Source organism: Eurosta solidaginis, chromosome 4 (assembly GCF_040869045.1).
Source record: "Eurosta solidaginis isolate ZX-2024a chromosome 4, ASM4086904v1, whole genome shotgun sequence".
NCBI classification, from domain to species: domain Eukaryota; kingdom Metazoa; phylum Arthropoda; class Insecta; order Diptera; family Tephritidae; genus Eurosta; species Eurosta solidaginis.
The window spans coordinates 182165433-182180817 of NC_090322.1; the positions used below are offsets into that span (position 1 = coordinate 182165433).

Below are 15385 nucleotides of genomic sequence, written 5' to 3' on the forward strand. Positions count from 1 at the left end.
CTATAGAACTTAGGCCCACGCCCTCTTAAAATACTCATTAGCACCTTTCATTTGATACTCATATCGTACAAAATAAATTCTAGAGTCACCCCTGGTCCACCTTTATGGCGATATCTCGAAAAGGCGTCCACCTATAGAACTTAGGCCCACTCCCTTTTAAAATTATCATTAACACATTTCATTTGATACCCATATCGTACAAACAAATGTAAATGATAATAATATAAGTCATGCCTGAGTAGAGGCTGATCAACCAAAGTTAACATATGAATCACCTTGTAACGATGGGAGAACAGGCACGTGAATCACCCTGTATGATGAAATTACAAAAAGGCACGAAGTAGTTGTTGCTGAGTCGTCATCGTGTTAACGTTTTAACGAAATGTAATTGAAATTATCAATCTAATTAAATATCTTTAAATATTCTTTATTACTTTTTAAAAACAAATATTCAATACAACAATTAAAGAAAGTGAATTAATGTCCATTTAAACTCTAACTAAACGTGTTTGATTTAAACTCGACCATCCGACCACGCCTAATCGTAAGTAATGGACACATTAATCCAGGCATGCTTAACCAACGAAACGATATCATTTCGTTACGATAATCAACGTTAATAAACGAAACGAAGTCATTTCGTTTCGTTTATTAACGTTAAGATCGTCAAATTAACGAAATGATTTCGTTTCGTTTTCTGCCATATCAAAACGAAATCAAATCGTTTATGTTGATTATTAATTTCAAACTATGCTGGCAAAGCTGATTGATGGCGGAGTCATTAAAGGTGAAAGCATTATCCAAGCTGATTGCAACTTTTCTCATGAATTTTGACAGTACAAACATTTCTCAGAGTATTTTTGACATTACCACCAACGAATTACACAAACAAATTACATAGAGTTTGTGTATGTATGTGCGCTCGTTGTTGCCACCTTGCGGCTTCACCATGGCTATAGCATTGCCAGCACAATTCAAACATAAAGTATCACGTTTTCGTTAACGTTTTTAACGTTAACGAAAGCTTTTCGTTTCGGTTAAAAACGAGATACAATTTATCTTGATAATTTCTTTATCGATAATATTTCGAAGTGTTTCAACGGAAACGGTGGAAATTTTTTGATAAACGATTAGCTTAACGTTAAGGTGCATCCCTGCATTAATCCCTCTTTCACAAATTCTAGAGTCAGGCCTGCTCCACCTTTATGGCGATATCCCTAAATGGCGTCCATCTATAGAACTATGGCCCACTTCCATTTGATACACATGTCATACAAACACATTCCAGGGTTACCCTAGGTTCTTTTTACAACATGATGATTTTCCCTTGCTTTGTCTCCACAGCTCTCAACTGAGTATGTAATGTTCGGTTACACCCGAACTTAGCCTTCCTTACTTGTTTTTAAATTTATTATTCTTTATTATTCTTTATTTTTCTAAATTTTGCTTTTAATGTTAATTTTTGTTTTTTATACACTAAACTAAGAAATGTTTTTGTATGAAAAGATTTTTTTTATACATATGTTGTTTCAGACTAAACACATTTAATTATTTTATTTCTAATGTACTGCACTTAATTAATAATTATATTTCAATAAAAAACTATTAAGTATTTATAATAAGTAAGAAAATAGTTGATAAAAAAAATTGATAATTAAATACAATATATAAAATCTCAAAGCCATTTTATAGACTGGTTACTGGTCTGTTAATTTTACCATCTGGTAAACTCATATAGGTTGCCATATTGACGGTTGCGTGAATTATCACCCCATAGCGAGTGGAAGTTCGAATACGTCCTATAACAGAATTTTTATACAGGAAACCTTATCACAGAACTTTTTTCATAAGCTACCTATCACAGCGGAAAATGTTTGGAATTTAAGCTGAGATGTCGTTTTTAAAAAGAGTTCTGAAGTAGGGCAGAACTTATACTTTAGTCCATTTGGACCAAAAATGGTCCCTGTCAACCCCATTTGGTACGCTGGTCCATTTTTCAAATGTTTGTCTTTTTTAGGCAGTAACCACAGTTTGGTATTTTTCTTTCTTTATTACTGAGGTAAGCTTTGACAAACTTTCTTTCATGGAATTCTTACCACAAAAACTGCTCAGTCAATAAAATATAGCAGAACAATGGCATTTCACATAGACGATACTTTAGGCGAGGCAGATAAAAGAAAAGTGTTGGATCTTAGGGCAAACACATTGTCGTTAATTGTTGTTGGAAAAAAATCTTGCTTTAGTAGCTAGATATTTAGGTCGGTTATCAAACACTTCTCGTGATAGATTTTTGTAACTAGTCCAGCTAAAATAATTTATTTCAAATGCACTTGTGACTCTAAGAAATTGTATAGGGTTTGCCACTGATGGAGCGATTACCATGGCCGTGGAGTTAAAGGAATTGAAAACTAATTTAAAGTATAAAGCACATTTTTTTTCAAGCATACAAGCGCTCAATATGTTTGTGAAAGAATATATCCATGTACCACACAAAAAGCAACATTTTCAAAATTTTTTACAAAAAAATTCTATGTAAAAATTTTGAAAGCGTTGCTAGTCGTTTAGCACGTCGATATTTAAATAATGCTGAAACAGCTCAAAGCAGCTCAATGAATTCAAGGAATCCCTGGACTATTGTGTTGTTAAGTCAAGCAAGAAACTTTAAAACTAAGTATCTTGGCACAAGAAATATTTTAACTTGAAGTAAGGCAGAAACATTGCTTGAAAGCTATAACTTTATGAATGTAAAACGAAGTGCGGTAAATAAAAATTCAGTTTTTTTAAGGCAAATACAAAAAAGATTTGCTTCAGGCAGAAGTGGTTTGTATAAAATTATTCCCGTAGGTACAAGTAGAACCCCATTAACTTCAATAACAACAGTGTAAACTTATTTCTCGTACCTAATTAAATGTTATTTAATCTGAGGCCGGAGAATAGATTTAGTAAATGGTGTTTTCCAAAACTCACACCTACTGAGTCTAGACTCTGGTATGAAGTTTTAGCGTTTAGGAAAAAGCAAGCATTAACAAAATTGCTTTGAAGAACTGCTTAATTTCATTTATTATTTACTCAATTTACGCAAATTTTTGAATTCACTAAAACCTAATGGCCGCGTCACAGTGAAATTTCTCATGCTCATAAATTTTGATGCAAAAACGAATATCGTCACAATCGCTCAAGATATTGCGTTTGTAAATATAAAAGAACTTCAGACTTAGTAGTTGAAACTTATTTCAGTTAGCCCATTCACATAAAAAAATTTCGCGAAGCACTGTTATAAAATGCAGTTTTTATTTGAGAATAGAAAAGTATTTGATTGTTAATAGAAACGTACCAACGCGTGGCAAAAATAATTACACTTGCAAAGTCTGAAAGCACTCATAGCCAAAGTAAATGTCAAATTCTCCTTCTTATCCTTTGCTTGCAACAAAAGTTGGAAGTTGGCTACTTTTGTATGCCAGATGGCGATGGTGAGGGGCTATTTGTCGCTCTACATGCAATACTCATCTGTCAGTACAAAATGCTGCATCAAAAGTCTAATGTGACGGGGCATTAACTGTGCTATATATTTTATTCAATTGAAATCAACAATATAATACTGAAATTAAAAGTTTTGTGAGGAAAAAACAAGTTCCAAACTTTTGGTTTTTGCAACACATAGACTTATCCTAGAAATGTGAAAATGTAATTAATACCTATAAGCACACTTTATTTTTGTTTTTGAATAAAAGCAAAGTCTCCTAATCGTTATGTTAATGTGTGTGAATTGCCGGATTGTTTGTACATAAATAAAATAAAACAAAAATTTCGTCCTTTTTGAGATTTGATCGTTTTTTCGATGAACTTAGGTGCCAAATGAAAACATGTTGTGCCAACCGTGGATATAGGACGCGCTTCAAAAGTTTGCAGAGATAGGATGTTTTTATAGCGGCACCGAGAGGGGCTGATCTCTTACTCAGCCGCTCATATAGTGGAGTTGCTTAGAGAATACGAAAGTATACTGCGAGAGCTTCGAACGAGTATCAAAAAGAGAATGATACCCTCTTATTGCTTAAGGGGGAGGAACCCTATTGCTTCTTAATGTATAAGATATTAATTACTGTTTACCGATAAACAAAATATAGCTAGCGGTTATTAATAAGTCGTTAAACTGAAAAAGATAGCAATTAAAACCCGGAAATTGAGATATATTTTTCGACTTAATGGAAATTTTTTCTTCAGATTTTTAAGAATTAATTAGCTTAACACCGGTAAATAATAAATGTTGTTCAAGTGTTTTCCCCAACTAAACCAAAATAAATAAGCTCATTTATTCTTAAAAAATTGAACACACCATTAAACATACGAAATTTTTTCCCAAGCAAGTGTAGTAAAAAAAAAATAAACATTTTTCCCTTGGTTCTCAATAGTGGGAAAGATAAAGGGAAGATTGCTAAGATCTCGTCATAAATGACCTAACTATCTAACTTTGTTGGTATAATTAAGCAAGTTAAGCTCATAGTTCTCCCGATTTTAAAAAATCGCTTCCCATAAATGGAGGCCATCTGTTGTCCAAATGTCATCCTTAAGTCGCGCCATTTTGTTGCGATTGTGTCAAGAACATAAATTTCTGGACATATAAATGAGATTTTTGAGTATTTCGAAATTTGAGCAACAATTTATACATACTCATATTTCATTTAACACATTTTTAAAGTAGTTATTGACTGCTGAGTAGGATATCCGCCTATCTCTGGTCAGTTCGAAAACGTCTTATTTCAGAATATTTTTCAAAAACGCTTTATTTCAGAATTTGTTTCAAAAACGTCCTTTCTCAGAATTATATTGAAAAATTCCCTAACATTTTTTCATTAACACCCTACCTAACGTTAAAAATGTATTGAATTTATACTCAGATGGGGCGTTTTTGAAACACATTCGAATAACTTCGCGTTTTTAAATAAAATTCTGAGATGCGTAGTTCTTCAACAAAAGGGGGGTTCTTCAAAACGGCCCGCGAAATAGGGCAATATTCTACTCAGTCAAAATTTCTCTTGTACATTCCAATTCATCATTTTAAAATATTCGAAGTTTTCAAAAAATTCGAACATAGAACAAATTTTCAAAAGTTAAATATTTAAGCAAAAAAGTTTTCAAATACTTGTATATATTTTTAAAGTGTGGTGAATTTTTCAAATAAAGTATTCAGAATTTCTTTTCCGCATGCGAATTCAACACCTGAAAATCTTCGAAGTTTTCGAACATTTCGAAGTATGCAAAAAATGTGTACTCACTTTTTTTTTAAAGAAAAAAGTATAAGTACGGTGATTTAAATTTCGAACTTCGCAAGCCCATTCCTATATTCAGTAGACTAATTTCCAAAAAACGGTGAGATTGCTTTTTTGCTTGTGGCTCGATGTCTTAAACAAGAAATGGTTTGGTCCAATAAGGTCCAATAAGACGGCGCGTCGCGACGGTTGTTCAAGTGTGTAATGAATTGAAAGTAGTTGAATATAGCCGAGCATATTTTGTTGTACGTCGCAGCTCAGTGTGTAAATCACGCTGATGTTTCTACAGATTCATAACGAAGTAGCGACAGCCCCCTCATTCAAGTTCTATAACAACTTCGAACAAAATCCAGCTTCAATTTCGAATAGCCTTTAGATGCAACACAACGAGTTCGGGCTAAAGTCTAAACAATTTGTTAATTATTTAGTTTCTATTTTGGGGATTTTGTATATTGTCAACAATGAGAGTTTTGAAATTTAAAATGATTTTTGAAACTTTTTTCTTGAAATTCACCACTCGAACCAACGTATGATACAATATTATATTTGTAGCTTTTCTTGCTGAGTTCGAATTATGTTACAACCGCCGATGATTCTGAAAACGTGGCAAATCTTTAAAAATAAAAAAAATAAAATGATTTTTAAATTTGAGGCTGAACGAACTTTAGATAAATTGTGTGCTGAACTAAGTATGCAAATATGTATTTTACTCCCCCAAGAACACTACATTCATGTGGAAAAAATTGGCTGCTGAAACAAAAACAAAATATCACAAACAAAACAGGTACTCAACACCAAAGTGTTGCATTATTTACATTTATGCATCGTATTTATGTAGAAAAAGTAGTCTTATATTGGTGTCGGATTTAACTCCCCATAGTCTCTCTCCCTCTCTCTCTCTGTTGCCTGTCTCTAAAAATGATTGTAGATAACACAGAAAATCAAAAAACAAAATATACTAAACATACAAACTTTTTATTGAGGGTTGAATGAAGGGTCGCTTAGTCTTGATTGTGGGTTTGAAATCGAAAAACAACTTATCTTAGAATATCTTTCCTTTTTCCATAAACTCATTTTGAACTACTTGCCTTAGCTCAAAATGCATTTAAATTGAGCGTTGGTGAAGCCTTCAACAACTATTTTCCGAAATAGGGTACATAAGATTTGCCAACCACCAAAATCGATCGATCTTCCAATTAGCCTTCTGTATTTTCAAAATGCTTATACTTCTTCGCTATGTATATTTCTATAATTACACTCACAATTTCTATTCCCAGCAGCTGATAATGCACAACGCTTACCACCTTATGCGCCGCCAACACATCAATTCAACTACAATAACAACAACAATAAAGTGTCATTACAAGAACCGTCCATGCCGACAGCAGCGCCACGCTCACATCTTCCGTCCAGCATTAGCAACAACAATTTCAATAACAACAACTATCAACAACCGTTTTATCAAGCACATAAGACGTCAGGCACCTCCTATAGTAGTACGTCTATCAATAGTGGTGATGGCAGACCAGCTTTACCGCCATCAAATGTCAAACGTATGGCACATGAATTACAAAATATGCCAAATTTTCACCAGCCAAATGCTGTGCAACGTTTACCCAGTAAACATTTAGTAGCACCACCTGTTTATACAGCACCGGATATTAGTCATAAGCGACCAGTACCCATACCCGCCTCCACGTTCGCGCGCTTCGCCACACCCGAATTGGATGAGACTGATATGGATATGCGTGGAGCGGCTGCATTGCCACCGGATACGCGTTCAGATCATTCGGGTGGTAGCAATGAGACTGTGAAAATCGATGAAATATTGTATGCGGATGCATAATAGCGAGATGTTACATATGTGAAAATGCACAATGTAATAAACTCAATTAGGCCAAAACTATGCTTCATTTAATGTAGGAGCATAAAAAATGGGATTCTTGTTATTAAATGCTTGGCTATATCCAAAGGCTAAGCATACTTTTAGGTGTATCATTTTTAACTCAATTAGCATAAATGTATGCTTCATTGCATGTAAGAGCATACATACATATAAGGAGGAAATATTGCAGCAAATAGGTGAAAATCGTTGAGAATTATTTTTGAGAGCAGTATCTATGTATTTTTCTATGCGCTCGCGCCCTATAGTCACATAATATTTGGAGCATTAGCTTTAAAAGTTGTATCTAAGAATGTGTAATACATATAGTGTAAACTATTCGCAATAGTTAGGTATATATGTGATCAACATAATCTTTTAATCAAATTCGGAATTAAGTTCCAAACTAACAAACATGTCTTAGAAGAGATATAAATGCGCCTATATGTATGCTACAATCTCTGACACTGGAAAGCTTTATTCGTCCAACAAAAAAAGTTTTATGACTTCAAGCCAAGCTTTGGTGCATGATATGGGAATTCAATAAATATGTATGTTCAGTGACTTTATTGCAACTCTAATTAAAATTTAATAATAACTTAGTTTTCCACGCTTCAGTGCCAACAAATTTCGAGCTGCAAGTTGAGGAGCTTAGAGCATAAACAACCTAGGTTTTACAAGAGGCCAACTGAAATTCGAGGAAGGTTAAATGTGATTCAATAAATCGCGAATGTGATTTAAAGCAATACTTTGACCTTTTGCGACTGTGCACTTCCTGACAATAAGTAATAAGTTGTTCAAAACAGATAAACCGTCACACCGAGAGGGGGATGCCTTTATGAGATATAACCCATAATCTTTTTGTTTTCCACGTGCAAAGGACCTCCAACATAAATAATTTATTTTAACTAATGATATGGTAGGCAGCACACTACCTCTATACCAGATCGGCGCTTACATTTATTTTATATTCTCAGCTCGGGATCATAAAGCTCTACTCAATAATTGAACGATGATGTATGCTACTACGAAGTTGAAAGAAATTTCAAATCGTTTATCGGATTAAGCAATTGTTCAAACTTTGTTGTACTAAATTGGAAATGCCTCAATTTACTACTGCTTTTTTTTATTTTATTAAATTTTCAACTTATTTGAGCAATAAGTCTAAAATCTCGAAATTGTTTTAAACAAAACCAAACAGTTTAAAAATCAATAAATAGAAACTTGTATACACTTCTGGTCTTAAAACAAATCAAAAGAGTAAAAAGTTGCAGCTGAAACCTGGGCATTCCAACAGACATCTGATTGAAGAGGTCCAGCCTCCCAGAAACTTCTTAAGGAGTCATTTCCAAAAAATCGGCCATCAAGAAGTCAGGAAGCACGAAAAAGCCCTCTGATACAACCATAAAATTACTATGCCAACGGTTTCTCGGTGAACCCATTAACTCGCAGTTCAGGAAAGCAATCTAGCTCAACTTTGATCTGCTTTTTATACATTTTTTATTCTTAAATGAAGTAAGCACCCAATTTTTAAGGAGACTCCCACGGTCGGTAAATTTGAACTGAAGGTATAACATCGTAAGGATGTAGGAATATCAAATAATTACATTCATACTTAACCAATTTTATGAACATCACCTTAAGAAAATACAAATTACCAGATGTTTGACTTTTTGATTATTAAACAAAGTAACATTTCCGGTTAAACGGTAATATGAAAAATATCTATTGGTTTCCCAGCTTTGACGGATTTCTCCCTTCAACTCAATACGATATCAGGGTTTGTTAAACTATCAAGTGGAGAATATCAGGAAAAGTAAATTAATTGAAACAATTTGAAGTGATTACAAGAACTGCCATAATATCTGAATTGAAATGTTTATGATCAGACCTGGTTTTTTTAACACACTCATATTACCGTCTTTATAGCAAATAAAAATAAGTTACGTTAACGCACCGGTGCCCGTATTTTAATGTAATTTGCGTGTAGTTGGTTAGAAAATAATAAAACAATGTGCTAATTTAAACCTGGATTTCAGCTCAAGAACCTGTAAAGAGAAGCATTCTCTCGAACAATGCTTTCAACGTTATGATTTTGGGTTTTCAAGCAAAAAACTAGTACGTAACAGATACCCGATACACACTTGCGGGGGATTCAAGGGGTTGTGTAGCGCAATATATAGCTTCTCCAACCCAATTGTCAACCTCACCTTCGAGCGGCGAATCCCGTTTCACTAACAGACGAGGCTCTGGCGACCCCAAGCTCCTCATGGAACTGGGGGGTGGGGAGGGAGGGATGGCCTGAAGGTTTAATGTGGCCATATAAATCGTTCCCGAGATGGTCGGGCCAGCAACTTAATGGTGCTGTTACCGAAGCGTATCGGATCTGTATCCGACAAAGGACCATCACATCGATAACGCTCCCCAAAGCCTTCGGGGAGTAACCTAATCGCTACAACAACAACAACAACAACACACTCGCGGGCAAAATTATAGGTGCACACAGCTTTGGTTATCTATCATTACAAGATTTTGCAAATGAAAACGAATTTTGTGTGGTAATATTAAAAATTTTAGTTACTTATACGAAAAATTTATATGAAAATCATTATAACCCTTCCATTTTTAAGAAAATTGTATCATAATAAACAAAATTTCTTCGGTCAAAATAATAGGTGTATGAAACTTTTTTTAGAAATCACTTTTTATTATGGCGAATATTGGCATTTCTAACATCACCATGCTGTTAGTAAATAAACACAATGACAGTAAGGCATTTACACACATACATAGAAGGCAACGAAAAATATTTCACACACATAACCAGCAGCTGCGAAGAGATTATTTCACATACACATATGTAGTCATCAGATAAGTACGAAGAATAAAGAGAAGCAATCACACATCACGTTATCTTCAGCTAAGAGCAGAAGCTGTTACTCACACATACACACGCATATAGCTATAAGGAAAACATAAAATACAGATATACATGTAAATAGCTAAATAACCACGCATGAGATACAACTGTTCCAGAAGACATGTTCGTGAAAAGTTTAGACTTTAGGAGAAATAGGTGAACGAGACTAACTGAGAGCATAAAAGCAGCGCGGTGCAAGCGATAGTCAATCAGTTTCGATTTTTACACCCTATAGTGAAGTACGCGATAATTGTAATTGTGAAGTACTACTCCCAAAGTAGTCTAAATAAAGAACGTTTTGTTATACTTAATAATAATAATTTATAAAATTGTTAGACTAAGTTTTGTTTATTTTAATTCACATGTAAACATACAGAAATGGGTATTAAATACTTTAAAAACAATAATAAGTATGTATATAAAAATTTACATAAATAACTTTTTTTATAATAAACAACGGGGCTTAAGCCACTGTACATATTAATAAAAATACTTAAGCCACTGTACATATTAATACGAGGCGATAAATGTGTACACAGATAGTTCCAAAGTAGTGGGGTATGCGGTATACTGTGCTGATCCGGAAATAAACAGATCCTACAAGGTACTTTGCCAAGCGGTAGTATTAACCGTAACCAAAGCAGTAGAAACACTTGAAGAGAATAGCTTAAACTGCAGCCATATTAGCTTTTATATTGGCAGCCAAGCAGCAACTAAGGCAATAATCTCGCATAGCACACCATCTAAATGCGTGTTAGAGTGTAAGCAATCCCTGGAAAGAATCGGGATGGGCAAGAGCATAGATCTATATTGGGTCCTAGGACATATGCGAATAGATGGGAATGAAAAAGCGGATGAACTAGCTTAAAGGTGCGTCTTCGTTGAAGCTTGCTCCGCAGACATCCCAATTAGATTGGGCGAGATTATGAGAAGGCGAGAGGTGCACATGATCGACCAAGCGGGAAGGGCGTGGGTTCAAGCGCGGTACTGTAAAGTGTGGAAAATTATGTGTAGGTCTTACAACCTTAGACTAACAAAGTTGCTTCTATCATTAAAAAGAGAGGATTGTAGACTCATGAAGGGTATTCTAACTGGACACTGCCTTCTGGCGTCACATGCCTTTAAATTAGGCTTGGTCAGTGTTAGCAGATGTAGGAAGTGAGGGTTGGAGGAGGTGACGATAGAGCACGTTCTGTGCTCGTGCCCTGCGCTTGCCAGGTTAAGACTCCAGCTAACAGGAGTGATCAGCTGTCAGATCTAGAAGCAGCAAGTGGCTTAAGTCCTAGGAAGCTTCTAGTATTTGCCAAGAGGACGGAGTTATTTTATAACATAGGTCCTGATTTTTGAGTTTGGGTTTTTCAGTTTGGCTGTTAAAACAAACTTCTGGTAACACTATGGATTCATCCAGTCTATGTGAGGTCCTCATGGACCGGCCAGTTCAACCTAACCTAACCCAACCTTTCTATTCTTGTATGTATTATGTGTTCCAAATATGAGCCAAATCGGACCACTAATACGATTTTTTGAATATCTCTATCCATGCGCCACCTAGCGGCGATTTTTTCATAGTTCGCCTTCTATTCATGTATATATGTATTATGTGTTCCAAAAATACGATTTTTTTGAAATATTTCGATCCATGCGCCACCTACCGGAGTTTTTTCTTATTATTGCATTGTCATCGGGTTCTGAACTATATTCCAAGTTTCAAGCTTGTAGCTTTTAGAAGTTACTTAAATTTCAATTACAAAATTCGTGCCGGCCAGCTAGCCAGCCTGTCAAGTTAAGCTAAATAAACCCGTTTAAAGAAGGGTTTAGTTCCGATGAGTCGTTACCTTCTTATGGAGGCAGACTTGATTATTAAAGAAAAACAAAAGCTACATTAAATTTTGAAAGCGTGCTAGGGGAAGCATGCTTAACCTGCGGTCTCGTAAATATATATGTTGATAGTCATGCTACGATGAAGGCAATAATCTCACACAGGACTTCATCAAGAAGTAGACTGGAATACGAAGAAGCGTCCGGGCCATATATCTAAACTGGGTTACCGGTCATAAAGTAATAGAAGGTGAAGAAGGGCAGATGAGTTAGCGAAGAAGGGTGCGGCACTCGATGAATCGACGGTACATATCCCAATACATGCATATGATTCATTAAGCTGGAAACGCGTGGGCAAAAGCGTGTGGCTGCAAAGTTTCACGCCCCGGGAAAAGCAGCATCAAAAACTTTAGAAACAAGTTTTTTCAATTAGAGGAATATTTTTCTAAGCGGGGTCGCCCCTCGGCAGTGTTTGGCAAGCACTCCGAGTGTATTTCTGCCATGAAAAGCTCTCAGTGAAAACTCATCTGCTTTGCAGATGCCGTTCGGAGTCCGTATTAAACTAGTAGGTCCCATCCCGCCAATTTGTAGGAAAAAAATAGGAGCACGACGCAAATTGGAGTAGAAGCTCGGCCTTAGATCTCTTCGGAGGTTATCGCGCCTTACATTTATTTTTTATACTTCCTGCTGGCGTCACATGCTTATAAGCTAGGTCTCGTCAGTAACAGCAGAATAAAATTTGTTACGATCATGAAAAGATCATAAAATTAAAAATATTTTAAATTTGAATGTATGTTTATATATAAGTAAAGCTCAACTTCATTTAGGAGTGAAAGCTCGAGTTTATTAGCAGCAAAGTGAAAGCTCGAAGTTAGCACTTTATGTTGGATTTTCATGTGCAATAAAAGCTTTTATAGGTTAGATTACAAAGAATAAAATAAGTTAAAACTATTTTTTATATAAAAAATTTAAGATTTTAAATTTTTTAAATATTTTAAAATATTCTTTAGATCAACGAATAACTAAAAACGAAAAAAACAAAAAACCGATTTCCCACAGGGTGCGAAAGTTGATATACATACACTGAGAGAAAATATGTATAGTAAAAATTAATATTTTTTACTTGAATGGCGTTTAAATATGTCCGTGTCCAAGCATGCTCAGCTTAAATGGCAACCGTGTTCCGGCATACACGCCTACCTACATCCATATATATGTAAGTACCTACATTCTTTTTATGCTTGTTGATGAGCGGAGCGGAGCAGGTGCATACAAATGTATATTGAGCGTTTATTCTATGCAGTGTTGCCGGTGTGCATCATAAACTTCAAAATTGATATACATTTCAGCCCGTTTTGGAAAGAGACTATTGGACTCGCTATTATACGTTTCTAATTAACAGTTTAAAAACTAAAAAGAAACAAGGTTTAATAGCTAACCGAATTAAATAATAGCATAATCAGACCAATTCTAAATATTCTCGCGGATTTTTTTATTCCCGCGGTAAAATTCCTCCAATTCTTTTTTCCTAGGGAGAAGAAAAATTGGGGAATAGGAATTTCGAACTTTCGAAGTCAGCTGTTTTGTCAATTAAAATTTCGTTGGGCATTTCTTATTTTGTTAAAAAATTGAAAAGTTTAATTATTGTTGCGAATTTGTTTGAAATTAAGAAATAAGGTATAAACAATGCACATTATTGCACTGAAATGAGGAATGAATTGGTGCCACAGCAACATCAACAGAGGAGCATAAGAAGAAGACGGCGGGTTAACACAAATCCGCCGGAGTTACCTGCTTTCATTCTGCAAAGCAATTTTCTGGCGGCCACGTCGAGTTGAGTTCGCCTATCGCCATATGCCAAAATCTAATTAAGCCTTCTTAAAAAATCCTTGCGCAATTTCTGGATGGCTGCATTAAATACACAAAGAGCCCTTCCGTTGCTTATGATATACTTTTCGACTTAAAATAAAGAATATTGTGGTTGCTGCTGTTGTTGTATTAACAGTGAGAATATTGTGGTATAATGTAAATACATATTTTAGCGCAAATTTTTATAAATAAGTGTTCTTTCTTAAAAGAACCAATTTCCTTTAACTATTTTGATGCATTCCCTTTAATTTAACTAGTGAAAAAACTCCTATGAAATGGCTAAGAAATCTCCCTCTCCCTCACATTCATAATACCTACTTTCCTCCCATAACCGGTTTCCTCTTTTTCGAACATTGTTCAGAATAGGAGGAAAGGGAGAAGTGAAAAAACTCTCAAGGAATTTTTATTTAGAATACGAGGAATGGGAGAAGGGAAAAAACTCGCACGGAATTTTCGTTTAGAATTGGGCTGATATTTTTTAAGTACAAATAGTAAATATTGCAGTAGTAGAAGTTCGAACAATCGTAATTAATCAGCTCAAAATAAAATCTAAGTTATTAACAGAAAAATTCAATTCAGAGTTAAAAGCGTGGGGTGCTTGATATATTTAAACAAAATTTAACAATCCTTCTATTGTCAACTATCTATGTGAGGAAAGTTATGAAAAGTAGTAAAAGGCACTCCACGCGTTATTACTCTGAATTGAATTTGTTTGTTAACATCTTAGATTTTATTATAATTTTATTTTGATACAGTTTATATTAATTTTTCACATTTTAGTTTTTTTTTCTACTATATCTTTAGTCCCAAAAAGACCCTGATGGGATCCCGAAAACCATACAGAAATTACCCTACAAGGGTCCTCAAATGATACCGAATGTAAGTTTAGCCGAAATATTAATTCTAGATAACGAAGTTCGATAGTTAGTGCGCTTCGTCAATTAAAATTATATTGCTGAATAAACGTCTGCAATTTAATTCAATTTGGTACCTACCAAATGAACAATAGTTTGGTGGCAACCCATTAATAATGGTATGATTTTGTAGCAGCTTCAAGAAAAAAGAAAAATGTGTGAAGAACTGAAAGAAATGTTGCGGCTTTTTCAATTAGATAAACTGCTAGAAGAATTAACCGGTAAATAAAAAATGTGTTTAAAATATTTATTAAAAAACATGTAATATTGTTTGTTCCCTGCAAAAATCGCTATGGACCAAGCGTGTGCTCCAAAATTAACCACAATTCATACAAAAAATATGGTCCAATTAACATTGCGATGCCCTAGGACTGGGCCATATAATCCACCTCCGCATTACATCAGAGTAATCTATGGAGTACCCACAGTACAATAAACATCGCGTAGTGATTACAATCGTTAAAAACGAGCAATGATCGGCTTACAATATGTTCGTGTAGAAACATGAGTTGGTCCATTGCTGCATTACGGTGAAGTATAATGGTAAGTACTCCAGTGGACCACATGAACCAACGATTTTTGCAGGGAATTATAGTCGCTTGCATTGAATTCCGTCATTTAAGTTACTTAAATGAAGCTGATATTGCCGACGCTGTGAAGAAAGTTGGGAAAAGAGCTGAATTTAGAGAAAAGCTGTTTGCTTGGCGAAAAAAAA

At 34.9% G+C, this 15385-nt stretch overlaps 2 protein-coding genes across 6 annotated transcripts in view; one reads left to right on the top strand and one right to left on the bottom strand.

The window, feature by feature from the left end:
• The window catches only part of be (ben), a 139575-nt gene extending 130169 nt beyond the window's left edge, over positions 1-9406 (top strand). Inside the window, exon 7 of the mRNA XM_067784121.1 lies at positions 6548-9406. Within this exon, the coding sequence (XP_067640222.1) occupies positions 6548-7113 (566 nt within the window). The 3' untranslated portion in view covers positions 7114-9406. The remainder of the gene's footprint in view (positions 1-6547) is intronic.
• Positions 1-15385, bottom strand: part of hiw (highwire) — a 376800-nt gene that overhangs the window by 217981 nt on the left and 143434 nt on the right. The window lies entirely within an intron of this gene.